The sequence below is a fragment of the Coregonus lavaretus genome (genome assembly GCF_964263955.1).
Source record: "Coregonus lavaretus genome assembly, chromosome: 18".
Classification (NCBI taxonomy): domain Eukaryota; kingdom Metazoa; phylum Chordata; class Actinopteri; order Salmoniformes; family Salmonidae; genus Coregonus; species Coregonus lavaretus.
Window position 1 is genome coordinate 38829189 of NC_140005.1, and position 19283 is coordinate 38848471.

Here is a 19283-nt window from a genome sequence, read left to right on the forward strand (position 1 = left end):
GTTTATAAGGTCTAGAAAGGCACAGTAGCAGGTCAGTCTGGCTGTATTTTTGCTTCTGATACTGAACGCGCAATCCTATAATAATGTGTCAACATTAATGTGTCAACATTACTGGGTAGGCCCAGTTATTCAGAAAAGCTTAACACATACTTTACCTCCTCTCCAATCCGAGCGCTATTCCTCGCGCACCTAGAACCTAACGCTTCACTATAGCCTAAACATTTGTCATTTAAAATGTATTCCATGTTATATGTGGCATAAACACAACCAGTCACAACGTTTTCATCTGATTAGGCTACTTCAAAAGTATCCTGTAGGCATGCGCACATTCGTCCAAAATATAATTCCAGCATCCTCAAAATGGCTTGACATCAACCAGGTTTCCATCCAACCTTTTTACAAAGTACATGCTGTGTAAAAAATGTCACCACATCATGGGAAAGCATGCAGTTTATTAGGCCAGGGTTTCCCAAACGTGTAGGCTATACCCGCACTGTATCCGCGAGCTATTGGCTAGAGCGTATGTGCCAATACCAGGGCACATTAGCTATACCTACACAACATGTTTAGTGACAAAACCATCAGTAGGCCTAGAGTTGAAAATGGATGGACACCCATTTAACTTGTATTTTTTATTCTGTACATGGGAATTGTACATCAAAAGTAATTTATGTGCACTATGTATATAAGCACATACTTTTATCCGTAACAAGACAATTTGATGGAAACACAACTCTGATATACACAACTCTAATATTAACTGTTTTTATGCACATTTTCGAATATTCACATGAAAATCTGTCGCTATTGGATGGAAACCTAGCTATAGACCCCCTAAAGCAGGGATCATCAACTAGATTTAGCCACGGGCCGATTTTTTCTTGAGCAGATGGTCTGCAAATTGACCACAAGAAGCCCAAACATATATAGTATTTGATTCAAACATAATCATCATTTCAAACCTTGCTAACATTTGTATGCGTGGGAATACTTGTGAAAATCAAAATCAATTGGAGCTGATTTCCTGGTGTATAAAAAATAATAAAAAATAATAAAAGTTAAAAATATTTGCTCAGAAAACTTGGGGGGACAAATAAAACCATTTGGCCAGCGGGCTGCAAATTGGGGAACCCTAAAGACTCTGGCAAGTGCGCTAGTCCAGTGTCTCTTTGATTATGCCTGCACATCATGGTTCACCAGCAGCCCCAAACATCTAAATAATACGCTACAGACCAGCCAAAACAAGCTTGTAAGAATTGCAATTAAACCCCCGCCCTCATACTCATCTGGAGGTTGAGCATTTTAAGCAGCTAAACTGGCTATCTGTGGAAAAAATTGTCGTATTAATTGACATTGGTCTGGTTCACAGAATTATCACGGACTCAGCCCCCAGGTACCTATCCAACATTTTTCATTTCTTATAGATGTCCACCAGCATAATACCAGAGCCAGAGACTCTAATATTCATTGTTTTAAATATGAGTCTATCTGGTAGGAACACATTATTACATACCGGCGCTGTTGAGTGGAACAAACTAACACAGCAACTCAAAGCCATACCAACCATACACACTTTTTAAAATAAGGTAAAAAGCTGGTTTATGTGTGAACAGCATACATCTCTGTAATGTGTCTGTATCTATGTCATTTATATGTATTTATGTACAAAAAAATATAGAGACCACAATGGAAATAAGTCCTGACTTTCTTGTGCAATCATGGTCACTTTTAAAAATCGTTGTACTGTGTGTATATACAGAGCATTCGGAAATTATTCAGACCCCTTGACTTTTTCCACATTTTATTACGTTACAGCCTTATTCTAAAATTGATTAAATAGTTTTTTTCCCTCATCAATCTACACACAATACCCCATAATGACAAATCAAAAACAGGTTTTTAGAAATATCACATTTACATAAGTATTCAGACCCTTTACTCAATAGTTTGTTGAAGCACCTTTGGCACCTTTGGCAGCGATTACAGCCACGAGTCTTCTTGGGTATGACACTACAAGCTTGGCAAACCTGTATTTGGGGAGTTTCTCCCGTTCTCTGCAGATCCTCTCAAGCTCTGTCAGGTTGGATGGGGAGCGTCGCTGCACAGCTATTTTCAGGTCTCTCCAGAGATGTTCAATCGGGTTCAAGTCCAGGCTCTGGCTGGGCCACTGGAGGACATTCAGAGACTTGTCCCGAAACCACTTATGCGTTGTCTTGGCTGTGTGCTTAGGGTCATTGTCTTGTTGGAAGGTGAACCTTTGCCCCAGTCTGAGGTCCTGAGTGCTTTGGAGCAGGTTTTCATCAAGGATCTCTCTGTACTTTGCTCCATTCATGTTTCCCTCGATCCTGACTAGTCTCCCAGTCCCTGGCTCTGAAAAACATCCCCACAGCATGATGCTGCCACCACCATACTACACCGTAGGGATGGTGCCAGGTTTCCTCCAGACGTGACGCTTGGCATTCAGGCCAAAGAGTTCAATCTTGGTTTCATCAGACCAGAGAATCTTGTTTCTCATGGTCTGAGAGTCCTTTAGGTGCCTTTTGGCAAACTCCACGTGGGCTGTCATGTGCCTTTTACTGAGGAGTGGCTTCCGTCTGGCCACTCTACCATAAATGCCTGATTGGTGGAGTGCTACAGAGATGGTTGTCCTTCTGGAAGGTTCTCCCATCTCCACAGAGGAACTCTGGAGCTCTGTCAGAGTGACCATCAGGTTCTTGGTCACCTCCCTGTCCATAGCCCTTCTCCCCCGATTGCTCAGTTTGGCCGGGCGGCCAGCTCTAGGAAGAGTCTTGGTAGTTCCAAACTTCTTCCATTTAAGAATGACGGAGGCCACTGTGTTCTTGGGGAACTTCAATGCTGCAGACATTTTTTGGTACCCTTCCCCAGATCTGCGCCTCGACACAATCCTGTCTCAGAGCTCTACGCACAATTCCTTCAACCTCATGGCTTGGTTTTTGCTCTGACATGCACTCACTGTCAATTGTGGGACCTTATATAGACAGGTGTGTACCTTTCCAAATTATGTCCAATCAATTGAATTTACCACAGGTGGACTCCAATCAAGTTGTAGAAACATCTCAAGGATGTCAATGGAAACAGGATGCACCTGAGCTCAATTTCGAGCCTCATTGCAAAGGGTCTGAATATTATGTAAATAAGGTATTTCTGTTTTTATTTTAAATAAATTAGCAAATTGTTTTCACTTTTTCATTATGTGGTATTATTATTATTGTGTGTAGATTAATGAGGACATTTTATTTTTATTTTTATACATTTTAGAATAAGGCTGTAATGTAACAAAATGTGGAAACAGTCAAGGGGTCTGAATACTTTCCAAATGCACTGTATGTAAACTGACAAATAAAATCTATCAATCTAAACTGTGCAGCAGACATTTGATGAACGGAAAAAGAAATCTATTACAAAACACCAACAAGGTTAATGACATTCAGATATTGTCAAGCCAAGGCTTCGATAGTGGGTAGGGGCAGTGGTGGAAAAAGTACCCAATTGTCATACTTGAGTAAAAGTCACCTTAATAGATACCTTAATAGAAAATGACTCAAGAAAAAGTCACCCAGTAAAATATTACTTGAGTAAAAGTATAAAAGTATTTGGTTTTAAATATACTTAAGTATCAAAAGTCAATGTAATTGCTAAAATATACTTAAGTATCAAAAGTAAAAGTAAAAGTATAAATCATTTCAAATTCCTTATATTAAGGAAAGCAGATAGCGCCATTTTCTTGTTTTTTAAATGTACAGATTGCCAAACAAAGCATGTGTATTTAGTGAGCCCGCCAGATCAGAGGCAGTAGGGATGACCAGGGATGTTCTCTTGATAAGTGCGTGAATTGGACCATTTTCCTGTCCTGCTAAGCATTCAAAATGTAACGAGTACTTTTGGGTGTCAGGGAAAATCTATAGAGTAAAAAGTACATTATTTTTCAATGTACTTTGGTGTTGAAAAACGCAAACCATGTTATTGAAGCTCCCGAATTCGGTATGCTTTGCTGATTGGTTGTGACTTGCATTGGCACAGAAACCTGTTGGTGGAAAATGTGTTATATAATTAAAAATATCGCATAAAAATGTTGAAAATCTAATTCCCCCTAGCTGATCATTGTCTGCAGCTGGCTCTGATCATAGTATAGGCCTAATGCAACAGGCAGGGAGAGTGAGCTCGTCCGTGGTGGTGGTCGGCGAACCCTCAACCTTCTGGCCTGTAGCCCTGCGTGGCACTGACTGCGACACAAAAGCATGCTGAAGTGGCAAAGTCTATATCCACGTCTATAAAAACACAGTTATTATATTTGTGGTCGTAAATATTATTTTGAGTTAATTCTATGAGGGGGGAGGGTGTGCAATTATTTTACAGTACAAGGGGAAAGTACAGTACATGTGAAAATATTGTTTATGTTGGGGTGGGGATTGCATTTTTTAAGACATCTTGAGTTGGTATGAAAATTGGTCTTTGCCTCAATACTGCCTCCCACTCATGTAGAGTGCAGAATGTAAGCAATATGATGATTTAAGAGTTCCATACTCCTATTGTGGAGAGGAGCACAACATGTGCCCAATTTGTGTGTATTTTTGTTGCAACCGAATTGCCCTTTAAGGACAGCAAATATATATTATATTCTATTTTATTATATTCTTCTCTATGTGCCAAAGGCAAGGAGTGGAGAGAGCTCTCTGTGGCCTTGTGGTCCAAAGGGGATGTATGAAGAGGATTAAAGAAAGTAGTATCCGTTCAGCAGCCAACAATTTCGAGACAATATTTTTGACTTCATCTCTCTCCCCTCTCTTTGAAAAGTATGTAATGTTTCCAATAACACTAGAGAGGATGGGAAGCGAGCGAAGCGCCCTTTGGATTTCTGTCAGCAGAAGCGCGCAGAACATGCAGCAAGACCGTTATGACCCCGCATAGCGCGCGCGACCAAAGTTCACCTAAACACCCGCCTACCTACCGAGTACCGAATGAAATCCTTCCAAAATTACAAGTTATAAAATCGGAATAATATATGTCAGAATAATAAGCAAGAAATACAAAACTGAAATGTAGCCAAGGCTACAACAGTTTATCCATCGTGGTATTTGAAAGGAAGGGCATGTCCTTCAACACGTTTTGCATTGAGCAACAACAGGTGGTAAGCAAAATGTTCCTTTGGTGTCTACTTTTAGAAATTAATCGCACTTAAAGACCACTACGTCAATAAATATGAAATGTGTAAACAGTATTCTCAATATTAATCTTACACATAACCATTGTAATTTTAAGAATGTAAACAGTTCACCTGTATGAATTTACATGAAACTTGTCCCTATCCAAGAAACTCACCTTTGCTTGATATAATCCTGTAGGAAAATATACACCTTTTGATTTCCCTCGAATTAAAACCCAATTATAATTCCATTGAAGCTTCCGACCGGTCCTGGTCACTGCAGCGGACTCCGCACAGAGGGAATGGTCTTGGAGAGCCAGAGGGGGCAAGGTGGGGTAAGGGGTTGTAAATCTTGCGGTCCAAAAGCTGCGGCCGCGCACACAGCACGCTCATTCCTAATTTCCGTCAGCCAGTGAGCCATCGTTTGACCCACCCAATGTGTTAAAAATAAAGTAGACGCGTCTAGTACATGATCTCTGTGCGCAGGGGACAGACATTCCTGTCATGAGCTGGTGACTTTAAATGGCAGCTATAGACACACTTCTTTGTGGTGGGGTGCGCCCCCTCCCCTCCTCTCACTGCCTGTCGGTCGGGTCTAATTGGAACACACCAACACCCTCCGCCCTCGCCAGAAATGTCACCTCTACTACTCTGCTCCCACCGGGTCCTCATTCAGACACGGCAGTAGGCTGCAGAAGTATACATACAGTATAGACGCTCCACCATTGACTGTGGTCAAATTTAAAACATTGTTGCTCATGACCAACATTGCATACCATACAAATAAATAGGAGGGTGCAACAATCAATATAAATAAGAACATACTGTTGAGTAGGCTAAGTTAATACATTATGGATATGTTTGCGGCAGGTAGCTTAGTGGTTAAGAGCGTTGTGCCAGTAACCGAAAGGTCGCTGGTTCTAATCTCCGAGCCGACTAGGTGAAAAATCTGTCGATGTGCCCTTGAGCAAGGCACTTAACCCTAATTGCTCCTGTAAGTCGCTCTGGATAAGAGCATCTGCTAAATGACAAAAAACAAACAAACAAAAAAAGTATAGGGGCTATACTCAGGAACTGGATAACAACCCTACAATTTACAATGAATATACCTAATATTTACACAGCCAAACAAATACTGTCAGGGAGACGTGAAGCTGCAAGTATGTACACATTTTAAAATATGTTAAGTTTATATAGGAAAATGCTCATTTGCATTTATTTCGGATTAGAATATATAGTTATTAAAATAAACAACATAATAAAAACAAAATAATTACACATATTGAGACATGATGGTATACATTCATGTCACATAATAGGCACTTACAAAAATATGGATAAATTAAAACTCAGTACAAAAAGGTTGTCAGTTAGCTACTTCATTGTTCTGTCCCTGGGGAAACTAGATCTTTCATATCAGTTCCTTCTTTGGTTCCCCGGGGACCTTCTTACTGTGACACTGTGCAGTACTACAACTACAGCAAAATAATGTCCTGAACAGTCAACAAAACACATAATATGGCTTTTTAAAGGCTGGATTTCAATAGTTGTGCATGAATTGCCTGAAACATCGACTAATTAACAGATGAATAGGCTTGGTCTATTATTGACCAACTAATATGTCGTCTCTCTCACCAACACTGTACAAACACCTGAAAAGTCATCTTCATTGCGAACACCTTCCATTATAGCCTGGTCTCAGATCTGTTTGTGCTGTCTTGTCAACTCATATTGTCATTGTCAAGGCAAACATTATCTGGGACCAGGCTACTTCCAATAACTACTGCATTCAACTTTGTGCAAGCAATCAAAAAACACTTACAGTATTTTAACTGTTAATCAACGTTCAGAGCAAAACCCATTGTTCATTATATCCTCAAGCATATGGTTTACTACATGACTCTATGTGAAATTACCAGTATTGCATATTTGCAGAGGTAATAACATTGTCATTGGGAGACAGTAGAAACAAAGTAGTACAGTACATACAAACATGACTAAGAAACAGATAAGGACCTATAGACCTATAGACTCAGCTTATATGGTTTTGGGGCTATAGTTTACAGTATGTAACTTAGTGTTAGCTTTACAGTTACCCCAAAGAAGTGGTTGCATATTTTCTTATTCCTTTAGACTTAAAGCTAGAATCCTTAACCCTCATAAAAAAGCGCTCACCCTGGAGAAATGTACCCACTCTAAAATTCATAGACAGAGCTATGGATGCAAGGACTGACCATCAGCATTAGTTTTAACCATGTTTTGGGGCTATAGAGTGTTTGTTTACATTTACTTTGTTTACAAACATTGGAGTAAAACAAGCTTATATTTTCAGTTCTGATGGGGTACGACAGTTGAACTAAGCTCATGAGGCATTTATAAGTTATATTCTTCAATAATCAATTAGCATACACTACCGGTCAAAAGTTTTAGAACACCTACTCATTCAAGGGTTTTTCTTTATTTTTACTATTTTCTACATTGTAGTATAATAGTGAAGACATCAAAACTATGAAATAACACATATGGAATCATGTAGCACCAAAAAAGTGTTAAACAAATCAAAATATATTTTTTATTTAAAATTCTTCAAATAGCCACCCTTTGCCTTGATGACAGCTTTGCAAACTCTTGGCATTCTCTCAACCAGCTTCATGAGGTAGTCACCTGGAATGCATTTCTTAAAAGTTAATTTGTGGAATTTCTTTCCTTCTTAATGCGTTTGAGCCAATCAGCTGTGTTGTGACAAGGTAGGGGGGGTTTACAGAAAATAGCCCTATTTGGTAAAAGACCAAGTCCATATTATGGCAAGAACAGCTCAAATAAGCAAAGAGAAACAACAGTCCATCATTACTTTAAGACATGAAGGTCAGTCAATATGGAACATTTCAAGAACTTTGAACGTTTCTTCAAGTACAGTCGCAAAAACCATCAAGCGCTATGATGAAACTGGCTCTCATGAGGACCGCCACAGGAATGGAAGACCCAGAGTTACCTCTGCTGCAGAGGATAAGTTCATTAGAGTTACCAGCCTCAGAAATTGCAGCCCAAATAAATGCTTCACAGAGTTCAAGCAGCAGACACATCTCAACATCAACTGTTCAGAGGAGACTGTGTGAATCAGGCCTTCATGGTTGAATTGCTGCAAAGTAACCACTACTAAATGACACCAATAATAAGAAGAGACTTGCTTGGGCCAAGAAACACAAGCAATGGACATTAGACCGGTGGAAATTGGTTCTTTGGTCTGGAATCCAAATTTGAGATTTTTGGTTCCAACCGCTGTGTCTTTGTGAGATGCGGTGTGGGTGAACGGATTATCTCTGCATGTTTATTTCCTACCGTAAAGCATGGAGGAGGAGGTGTTATGGTGTGGGGTGCTTTGCTGGTAACACTGTCTGTGATTTATTTAGAATTCAAGGCACACTTAACCAGCATGGCTCCCACAGCATTCTGCAGCAATACGCCATCCCATCTGGTTTGGGCTTAGAGGCTATCATTTTGTTTTTCAAGAGGACAATGACCCAACACACCTCCAGGCTGTGTAAGGGCTATTTTACCAAGAAGGAGAGTGGTGGAGTGCTGCATCAGATGACCTGGCCTCTACAATCCCCCGACCTCAACCAAGTTGAGATGATTTGGGATGAGTCGGACCGCAGAGTGAAGGAAAAGCAGCCAACAAGTACTCAGCATACAGTGCCTTGCAAAAGTATTCATCCCCCTTGGCATTTTTCCTATTTTGTTGCATTACAACCTGTAATTTAAATTGATTTTTATTTTAATTTCATGTAACTGACATACACAAAATAGTCCAAATTGGTGAAGTGAAATGAAAAAAATAACTTGTTTCCAAATATTCTAAAAAATAAATAATGGAAAGTGGTGCTTGCATATATATATTCACCCCCCTTTGCTATGAAGCCCCTAAATAAGATCTGGTGCAACCAATTACCTTCAGAAGTCACATAATTAGTTAAATAAAGTCCACCTATGTGCAATCTAAGTGTCACATGATCTGTCACATGATCTCAGTATATATACACCTGTTCTGAAAGGCCCCAGAGTCTGCAACACCACTAAGTAAGGGGCACCACCAAGCAAGCGGCACCATGAAGATCAAGGAGCTCTCCAAACAGGTCAGGGACAAAGTTGTGGATAAGTACAGATCAGGGTTGGGTTATAAAAAAATATCAGAAACTTTGAACATCTCACGGAGCACCATTAAATCCATTATAAAAAAATTGAAAGAATATGGCACCACAACAAACCTGCCAAGAGAGGGCCGCCCACCAAAACTCACGGACCAGGCAAGGAGGGCATTAATCAGAGAGGCAACAAAGAGACCAAAGATAACCCTGAAGGAGCTGCAAAGCTCCACAGCGGAGAATGCAGTATCTGTCCATAGGACCACCTTAAGCCGTACACTCCACAGAGTTGGGCTTTACGGAAGAGTGGCCAGAAAAAAGCCATTGCTTAAAGAAAAAAACAAACAAACACGTTTGGTGTTCGCCAAAAGGCATGTGGGAGACTCCCCAAACATATGGAAGAAGGTACTCTGGTCAGATGAGACTAAAATTTAGCTTTTTGGCCATCAAGGAAAACGCTATGTCTGGCACAAACCTAACACCTCTCATCACCCCGAGAACACCATCCCCACATGGTGGTGGCAGCATCATGCTGTGGGGATGTTTTTCATCGGCAGGGACTGGGAAACTGGTCAGAATTGAAGGAATGATGGATGGCGCTAAATACAGGGAAATTCTTGAGGGAAACCTGTTTCAGTCTTCCAGAGATTTGAGACTGGGACAGAGGTTCACCTTCCAGTAGGACAATGACCCTAAGCATAATGCTAAAGCAACACTCGAGTGGTTTAAGGGGAAACATGTAAATGTCTTGGAATGGCCTAGTCAAAGCCCAGACCTCAATCCAATTGAGAATCTGTGGTATGACTTAAAGATTGCTGTACACCAGCGGAACCCATCCAACTTGAAGGAGCTGGAGCAGTTTTGCCTTGAAGAATGGGCAAAAATCCCAGTGGCTAGATGGGCCAAGCTTATGGACACATACCCCAAGAGACTTGCAGCTGTAATTGCTGCAAAAGGTGGCTCTACAAAGTATTGACTTTGGGGGGGTGAATAGTTACGGACGCTCAAGTTTTCAGATTTTTTGTCTTATTTCTTGTTTGTTTCACAAAAATATATATTTTGCATCTTCAAAGTGGTAGGCATGTTGTGTAAATCAAATGATACAAACCCCCAAATCCATTTTAATTCCAGGTTGTAAGGCAACAAAATAGGAAAAATGCTTAGGGGGTGAATACTTTCACAAGCCACTGTATGTGGGAACTCCTTCAAGACTGTTGGAAAAGCATTCCAGGTGAAGCTGGTTGAGAGAATGCCAAGAGTGTGCAAAGCTGTCATCAAGGCAAAGGGTGGCTATTTGAAGAATCTCAAATCTAAAATATATTTTGATTTGTTTAACACTTTTTTGCTTACTACATGATTCCATATGTGTTATTTCATAGTTTTGATGTCTTCATTATTATTCTACAATGTAGAAAATAGTAAAAATAAAGCAAAACCCTTGAATGAGTAGGTGTTCTAAAACATTTGACCGGTAGTTTATATCATTAATTTATACATCTGAAAATGGATGTAGCAACTAAGGATTCTAGCTTTAAGGGTAGTGAGTGGGTAAAGTGTGCTGTGCCTTGGGACGTTAACACAGGATTCAGGAGATAAGAATAATGTCATTAAGTGGTCATTGTAGTGGTTAGTACTGAGGCTGAAGCCTGTAAAATGGGAGACAAATTATCATTTTGTGTCATAAATCAGTAATTATGGAAGTAGTACAACTGTGGCTAACAGTACAGATAGATTTAATAGAGGAATGGGAAATAGGAGACATGATCATTTTGCATTTTATATAAATCAGTGTTATTATAGTGTTATTATGAAACATTTGGGGAATTGTAAACCTTTAGGGGCCTGGGGTCTCTCTGATCAGAAGTTGAAGTAACACAGTAAGATGTATTGGATGGGTCAAATCTAGGAGCCAGCCCCTCAAATCCTCCCTGAAACCCAGTCTACACCACTCAAACTAGCAAGATACGATTACGACTACTAAAAGCATACATATTAAACACAGATCTTCAATTAACCATTTTAAACACAAAATACTCAAATATGTACTGACATATATATATGTAAAAATATATATATATACATAACAAAAGCTGCATGATACTTAGTATCACAAAATCAATGTCATCAGTGCTCTTCATAAGGTTAAAATCAAGTAAATAAAGTCAGGTGCAAATTGAAAGACACACAGGTCACAGATCAGATTCTGGACATACTGTATGTCTAAGTGCTCACTGCTGTGGCCTTTAACCTGGGGCGTGTTCATAAAGGCACACCATAGCAAAATGTTTTGAAACGTAACAAAAATATGATTATTTCTTATTGGACAAGTCCAGGTAGGTACTTTTTCAGTCAGTTTTCTTCAATTTGGTGACTAATGAACACAACCCTGGCCAGCTGTCAGTCTCACAGAGAGAAAAGGGAATCGAGCTCTGCCAGGACTGCAGCCTGTCTCCTAGCCACTGTTCCCAACAGCTTCTGTGGGAAGGATGGAGTGCCAAGGTCGGCCTGAAAGACAGGAGGACAAAATGTGAACCGAGGGAGGGATTTGCGAAGAGAAGGGGAGGAAGAAAAGAAAAGAGAGAGGAAGAGAGACTCCGCATTTAGATAAGGAATCATGAAGCATATCTGCATCTGAAGAGCTCTTAAGAACTGTTGATGTAAAACAAGATTGATAAATAGATTTTGATTGCTAGATTTTTCAGACCACTTTACATTGTCATAGTAAACTTGTTCCTGTCTCACCTGCAGCAGGTAGATGACCCTGACAACCTCTCGGCCGTGGCGTGTGATTGGCTGAAGGACCCAGGCGCTAGGCAACATCTCCCCCCGGATGGCCTCCACACTGGGCCGAGGGAGAGACTCCTCAAAGACAGACTGCATGGCCAGCACACAAAGGTCATCCTAAGAGAGAGAGGGTACTGAGTTAGGCGTTTTCCTGACTATGTAAAAAATAAACCATGTAAAAAAAAAAAAAGGGTGACATGTAGCCTAGCGGTTAGAGCGTTGGTTCAAATACCCGAGAGGACAAGGTGAAAAATCTGTCCATGTACCCTTGAGCAAGGCACTTAACCATAATTTGCTTCACGGTCACCGTACTACTATGGCTGACCCTGTAAAACAACACATTTCACTGCACCTATCTAGTGTATGTGACAATAAAAAATGAAAAAAACTACCTGGCTATAGTGCAATAACAATCATTGCCCCTGAAATGAGGATGTCCTCTGTCCCCCTGATTCCACACAGCAAATTCTCCAGTGTTAAATCAACACTGACAGTGCTCAATGTAACACTGGTCCAGTGTCTCTACGGGTCCACACTTTTCAGTGTTAAATTAACACACTGCTTAGTGCCTTGCCTTTCAAGTGAATTGTAGAGTTACCACTCATGACTATATTTGTTAGTGACAGAGACATGATTGTTGCATTCATTCATTTTCATGACGTATAATTACTATTGGAATCCAGCAGGGATATCCAGCATTTTGAATTTTTATTCACCCACAACCTGCATTCAGAATGACTGCCAGGTTGGGAAGACTAAGATATGAGTCTACCTTAAGCATCTAAACTGGACCAACCATTTCAGTACCAGGTGCAATTAGTCCAAGTAACAGACTGGATAAGATTTAAAAATATATATGTTATTTATATGTGAGTAGCATAAGATGAATTAAATAAATCAATGTACATGCAAAAACATACATATTGAAAAAAACTATTCAAAAAATCAACCTGCAATAGAGCATGCTGGGAAATATGATAATGATGGGCATGGTTTTTGTTTAACACTGGTTATTAACACCAACACTGGTGTTCTTTTAAACCAATGAGTGTTAATTTAAAACTTACAGAGTTAATTTAACATCTGAATCAAAATCAACACTAGGTAACACTGGCCAATTTGCTGTGCAGTTGAACATTTAAAACGACTCTTGGTAAGAAAGATCAGTTAGGACTTGGAAGTAAGCTGGAGGTCCAGCAAGTGTGTGGCTTTGACCTCTGACATCTGACCCTACTGACCTGTCGTGACTGGGTGCTGATGCAGCAGAAGTCTCTGGGCTGTTTGAGGTGGCAGCTGGACGGGTCTGTCAACAGGTACACTGAGGAGAAACACATGGAAAAGCATGAGGAAAATTACAATTGGAATCTGAATTTCACTTTACTTCCTGGAAGTAATTTGTATGAACTGAAATGGAATAGACATGGATAGACGCCTGTTTTAGCATGGGCAGCAGCATTGAAGGCTTTCACCATTTTCAAGTAGAGAATTGACCCCAACCCTGCTATACTCCAGCCAGCAGACTCACCCAGCTGAGTGCTGTCATCTAGTGGCCGTGTCCGGGCTGAGTGGACAGCCTTGTGGTACAGGTGGGTCTTGGAGTGGTCTCGGACCATGCTCCACAGGCTGGCCATGGGCCTCTCTAGCTCCACCACCCCCAGGAACGAGTGAACTGACGGGCTAGAGGAGGGCTTGTAGAAGGCCTGGACACCTCGCTCTATCCCCTGATAACTGATAGAGAGAGGACAGGGAGGTGGTTAATACATAGTATCTAATATTAGTGTACCTACAGTATAACATGTTTTGGTAACACTTTACTTTAAGCCTGCAGGTGTACTTTTTGATGCTTTTTAACTTATAAGGGTGTATGAGCCTTTGTCATGTGTTATAATATGGGTTACGTGAAGTGTTTACCATGTTTTCTCTCAGAAGTCTTTACAAATTATTAGGAAAATGACAAGAGGAGAAACCACAGTGCAACTCACCTCCAACCAGCAGCAGCCTTCCCCATTACAAGGTTCCCCATGTCACCAGCAGCAGCCAAGCGCACCTGGAGCAAAGGTGAGAACAGCACAGCTGTTTATTCTAGACAATGTTGACATAAATAATGTTTACATTACATAATTATTCAGCTGATTGATTTGGTCAGAGCATGCAGTACATCCACAACAAAGGCTGAAGGTTGTGTAACTGGTGGATGGCGAGGAGGAGAAACCATAGAAATAGGATGACTAGATTCTACTTTTAAGGGAAAAGTGTCATATTCTACCTCAGCCATAGCTTGGCCAAGCAGACAGGACGTGAGGTCCTGATAGGCTGTAGATATGGAGGAGGCGGAGCCAAAGGAGGCTGTGCACTGGCGTAGGCTTGTGGGAGATGACGGTGAGAATGACATCAGAGGGTCAGACCCTGACACACCAGGCTCCAGTCGTACATCTACACAAGACACAGGAGAAAAGACACTAATGGCAGTGTTTCCACTGCAATCATTTAGCTGCGGCGCTGCGCCACGGCAAAATAATATGGAACATGAAAGAATATACACTGCTCAAAAAAATAAAGGGAACACTTAAACAACACAATGTAACTCCATGTCAATCACACTTCTGTGAAATCAAACTGTCCACTTAGGAAGCAACACTGATTGACAATACATTTCACATGCTGTTGTGCAAATGGAATAGACAACAGGTGGAAATTATAGGCAATTAGCAAGACATCCCCAATAAAGGACTGGTTTTGCAGGTGGTGACCACAGACCACTTCTCAGTTCCTATGCTTCCTGGCTGATGTTTTGGTCACTTTTGAATGCTGGCGGTGCTTTCACTCTAGTGGTAGCATGAGACGGAGTCTACAACCCACACAAGTGGCTCAGGTAGTGCAGCTCATCCAGGATGGCACATCAATGCGAGCTGTGGCAAGAAGGTTTGCTGTGTCTGTCAGCGTAGTGTCCAGAGCATGGAGGCGCTACCAGGAGACAGGCCAGTACATCAGGAGACGTGGAGGAGGCCGTAGGAGGGCAACAACCCAGCAGCAGGACCACTACCTCCGCCTTTGTGCAAGGAGGAGCAGGAGGAGCACTGCCAGAGCCCTGCAAAATGACCTCCAGCAGGCCACAAATGTGCATGTGTCTGCTCAAACGGTCAGAAACAGACTCCATGAGGGTGGTATGAGGGCCCGACATCCACAGGTGGGGGTTGTGCTTACAGCCCAACACCGTGCAGGACGTTTGGCATTTGCCAGAGAACACCAAGATTGGCAAATTCGCCACTGGCGCCCTGTGCTCTTCACAGATGAAAGCAGGTTCACACTGAGCACATGTGACAGACGTGACAGAGTCTGGAGACGCCGTGGAGAATGTTCTGCTGCCTGCAACATCCTCCAGCATGACCGGTTTGGCGGTGGGTCAGTCATGGTGTGGGGTGGCATTTCTTTGGGGGGCCGCACAGTCCTCCATGTGCTCGCCAGAGGTAGCCTGACTGCCATTAGGTACCTAGATGAGATCCTCAGACCCCTTGTGAGACCATATGCTGGTGCGGTTGGCCCTGGGTTCCTCCTAATGCAAGACAATGCTAGACCTCATGTGGCTGGAGTGTGTCAGCAGTTCCTGCAAGAGGAAGGCATTGATGCTATGGACTGGCCCGCCCGTTCCCCAGACCTGAATCCAATTGAGCACATCTGGGACATCATGTCTCGCTCCATCCACCAACGCCACGTTGCACCACAGACTCTCCAGGAGTTGGCGGATGCTTTAGTCCAGGTCTGGGAGGAGATCCCTCAGGAGACCATCCGCCACCTCATCAGGAGCATGCCCAGGCGTTGTAGGGAGGTCATACAGGCACGTGGAGGCCACACACACTACTGAGCCTCATTTTGACTTGTTTTAAGGACATTACATCAAAGTTGGATCAGCCTGTAGTGTGGTTTTCCACTTTAATTTTGAGGGTGACTCCAAATCCAGACCTCCATGGGTTGATACATTTGATTTCCATTGATAATTTTTGTGTGATTTTGTTGTCAGCACATTCAACTATGTAAAGAAAAAAGTATTTAATAAGATTATTTCATTCATTCAGATCTAGGATGTGTTATTTTAGTGTTCCCTTTATGTTTTTGAGCAGTGTATCTGCCGAGGCGCACTTTGAAGATGCTAGAACAGTCCACATTTACTTTTCCTCTGCAAACAAAACGAGTAATGAATAGAAAATTCTGACAACCCAATAGAATAATATTTTATTTACCTGGTCGGATTGTTGTTGTGTGTTCTATACGAGAGAAACATTCATCTCGAGGCGCATTCAAGTTACGAGTGCCATAGGGAGGGAAATATACATTCTGACAAGCAGTCAATACACAACAATTCTTGCAATCGCGGAGAAAACAGATTTAACAGTTTTAATGGCCTTTGTTAAAAAGAGTGGGTTTCCAGCTTTCCAGTCCTATTTTATTTATTTCTCAAGTCCTAAATATGCCCAAACTGCTCCATTTCAAACCCTCCGTTTTTAGCAGCGGCACATTACCACTCCACAATTCACCATGAATACATAGGGGAAAGTGAGGCTAAATGTAAAATGGGTCAGTTGAATGGTAACTTAGGGTAAAACACCAACCTATCACAAAAATAAAATTGTAGTGACTTAAAAAATAGTGATGAGACGGATTACATTTTTTGTTGAGCAAGAGTAGTGGCAACCAGAGAAAGTGTTGGGGGAAAAAATTGCGACATGAAGCGGTTTCTGTGAGAAGTACAAGCGGGTGGGCGGGTCACCCAAAGTTACCCTAACAGGTAGGCCTACATTATATTCACTGTGTTTATGAAAGTTTTTTGGGACCTAAAATTCAACAGGATGCTATATAAATGCAACATGCAACAATTTCAAAGATTTTACTGAGTTACAGTTCATATAAGGAAATCAGTCCCTAAATTAGGCCCTAATCTATAGATGTCACATGACTGGGAATACAAATATGCATCCGTTGGTCACAGATACCTTTTAAAAAATGTGGGGGCGTGGATCAGAGAACCAGTCAGTATCTGGTGTGACCACCATTTGCCTCATGCAGCGCGACACATCTTCTTCGCATAGAGATGATCAGACTGTTGATTGTCACCTGTGGAATGTTTTACTCCTCTTCAATGGCTGTGTGAAGTTGCTGGATATTTGCGGGAACTGGAACATGCTGTCATACACGTCAATCCAGAGCATCCCAAACATGCTCAATGGGTGACATGTCTGGTGAATATGCAGGCCATGGAAGAAATCGGACATTTTCAGCTTCCAGGAATTGTGTACAGATCCTTGCGACATGGGGCTGTGCATAATCATGCTGAAACATGAGGTGACGGCGGTGGATGAATGGCACGACAATGGGCCTCAGGATCTCGTCACGGTATCAATGTGCATTCAAATTGCCATCGATAAAATGCAATTGTGTTTGTTGTCCGTAGTTTATGCCTGCCCATACCATAACCCCACCGCCACCATGGGGCACTCTGTTCACAACGTTGACATCAGTAAACCGCTCACCCACACGACGCCATACATGTGTTGTGCGGTTGTGAGGCCGGTTGGATGTACTGCCAAATTCTCTAAAATGACGCTGGTGGCAGCTTATGGTAGAGAAATGAACATTCAATTATCTGGCAACAGCTCCGGTGGACATTCCTGCAGTCAGCATTCCACTTGCAAACTCCCTCAAACTTAAGACATCTGTGGCATTGTGTTGTGGGACAAAACTGCACATTTTAGAGTTACTTTTTATTGTCCCCAGCACAAGGTGCACCTGTGTAATGATCATGTTGTTTAACCATATTCTTGATGGATTATCTTGGCAAAGGAGAAATGCTCACTAACCAGGATGTAAACAAATTTGTGCACAAAATGTGAGAGAAATATGCTTTTTGCGCATATGGAACATTTCTGGGATCTTTTATTTCAGCTCATGAAACATGGGACCAACACTTTACATGTTGCGTTTATATTTTTTGTTCAGTGTAGTTAAAATATCACATTTAGATCTAGATAATGATGAACCCAATAGGGTAAATGCAGATAGGCAACCCTATGATTCAGCCTATTTATCTTATAGCCACTATGCTGCATCAGTTGGGCTACAGGTGATAATGCTTATTGCTAATAGCATACCGGATAATTTCTGGAGGTGGAAATTCTATTTTAGATGGTGTCAGCATCATTTTATTTTAATTCATTTTGGAGTAGTCACCATAACTGAGATTCAGCTACCTTTTCTCCCCACTGCAAAACAATTTTTCAGAGGAAACACTGCTAATGGTTAATATGGGTATTCAAAATATTACATTTACATTTTTTTTACATTTAAGTCATTTAGCAGACGCTCTTATCCAGAGCTACTTACAGGAGCAATTAGGGTTAAGTGCCTTGCTCAAGGGCACATCGACAGATTTTTCACCTAGTCGGCTCGGGGATTAGAACCAGCGACCTTTCGGTTACTGGCACAACGCTCTCACCCACTAAGCTACCTGCCGCCCAATTGCAATTGTTTGTTGAAAATTAGGAAGTAGAGAGAGGCTCAGGGGGACTCCAGAAGGAAGACGCAAATGTGGATGCCCCAAAAGAAGAAAAACTGTTGAAGGGAGGCTACATGAATTTATGCCAGGCTGCCAAACAGGCTTTAGACCATCAGAAGTGGAGAGATGTTGTCTCTGCCTTGTGCATGAAAACAGCGGCTGGCGGTAGTGGTAGTGAGTCACTCAATCCTTACCTTGGGCAGAGAGCCAGGCACGCTGGGTCTTCACACTCTGAGAACCACAGATGGGAGGGCGAGACCTGACCTTCAACACATTTATCCCATCATCTGGGAGCCCAGTGACCTGGGAGCAGACAAAAACAACACAGAGAATTCATTAGGCTCTTTATTTATTTTTAGTTTATTTAAATAGGGACAAAAACAAACTAGGACTGTCAAAGGTAACGGGTGGGAAGGGGTGGGAATAGGTGGGAAACATGGTATCCGGGTGGGAAGGGAGGATGCTGGTGGGTGGATGGGGACTGGGGGGGTTGGGGAGGGGGAGCATTTTGGGGGGGTTTTCCCATTGCATATAGAATATTACAAAACTGTTGATGCTGTTCTTTGTCTTTGTATGCATTTCTCTGATTGTTTTTTGTGGGGTTTATTTTTTATTTTTTTTAGAGTGGCAGCCCATAGGTACCATA

General features: G+C 41.7%; 1 protein-coding gene across 1 annotated transcript in view; it reads right to left on the reverse strand.

Moving 5' to 3' along the window:
* Positions 1-10766: 10766 nt before the first annotated feature.
* Positions 10767-19283, reverse strand: part of LOC311145719 (uncharacterized protein) — a 70819-nt gene continuing 62302 nt past the window's right edge. The window contains exons 26-32 of the mRNA XM_084182002.1: positions 18832-18940; positions 14357-14523; positions 14073-14137; positions 13616-13818; positions 13329-13408; positions 12049-12207; positions 10767-11811 (exon numbers count right to left, since the gene is read on the reverse strand). Coding sequence (XP_084038128.1) covers positions 11710-11811; positions 12049-12207; positions 13329-13408; positions 13616-13818; positions 14073-14137; positions 14357-14523; positions 18832-18940 — 885 coding nt within the window. The 3' untranslated portion in view covers positions 10767-11709. The remainder of the gene's footprint in view (positions 11812-12048; positions 12208-13328; positions 13409-13615; positions 13819-14072; positions 14138-14356; positions 14524-18831; positions 18941-19283) is intronic.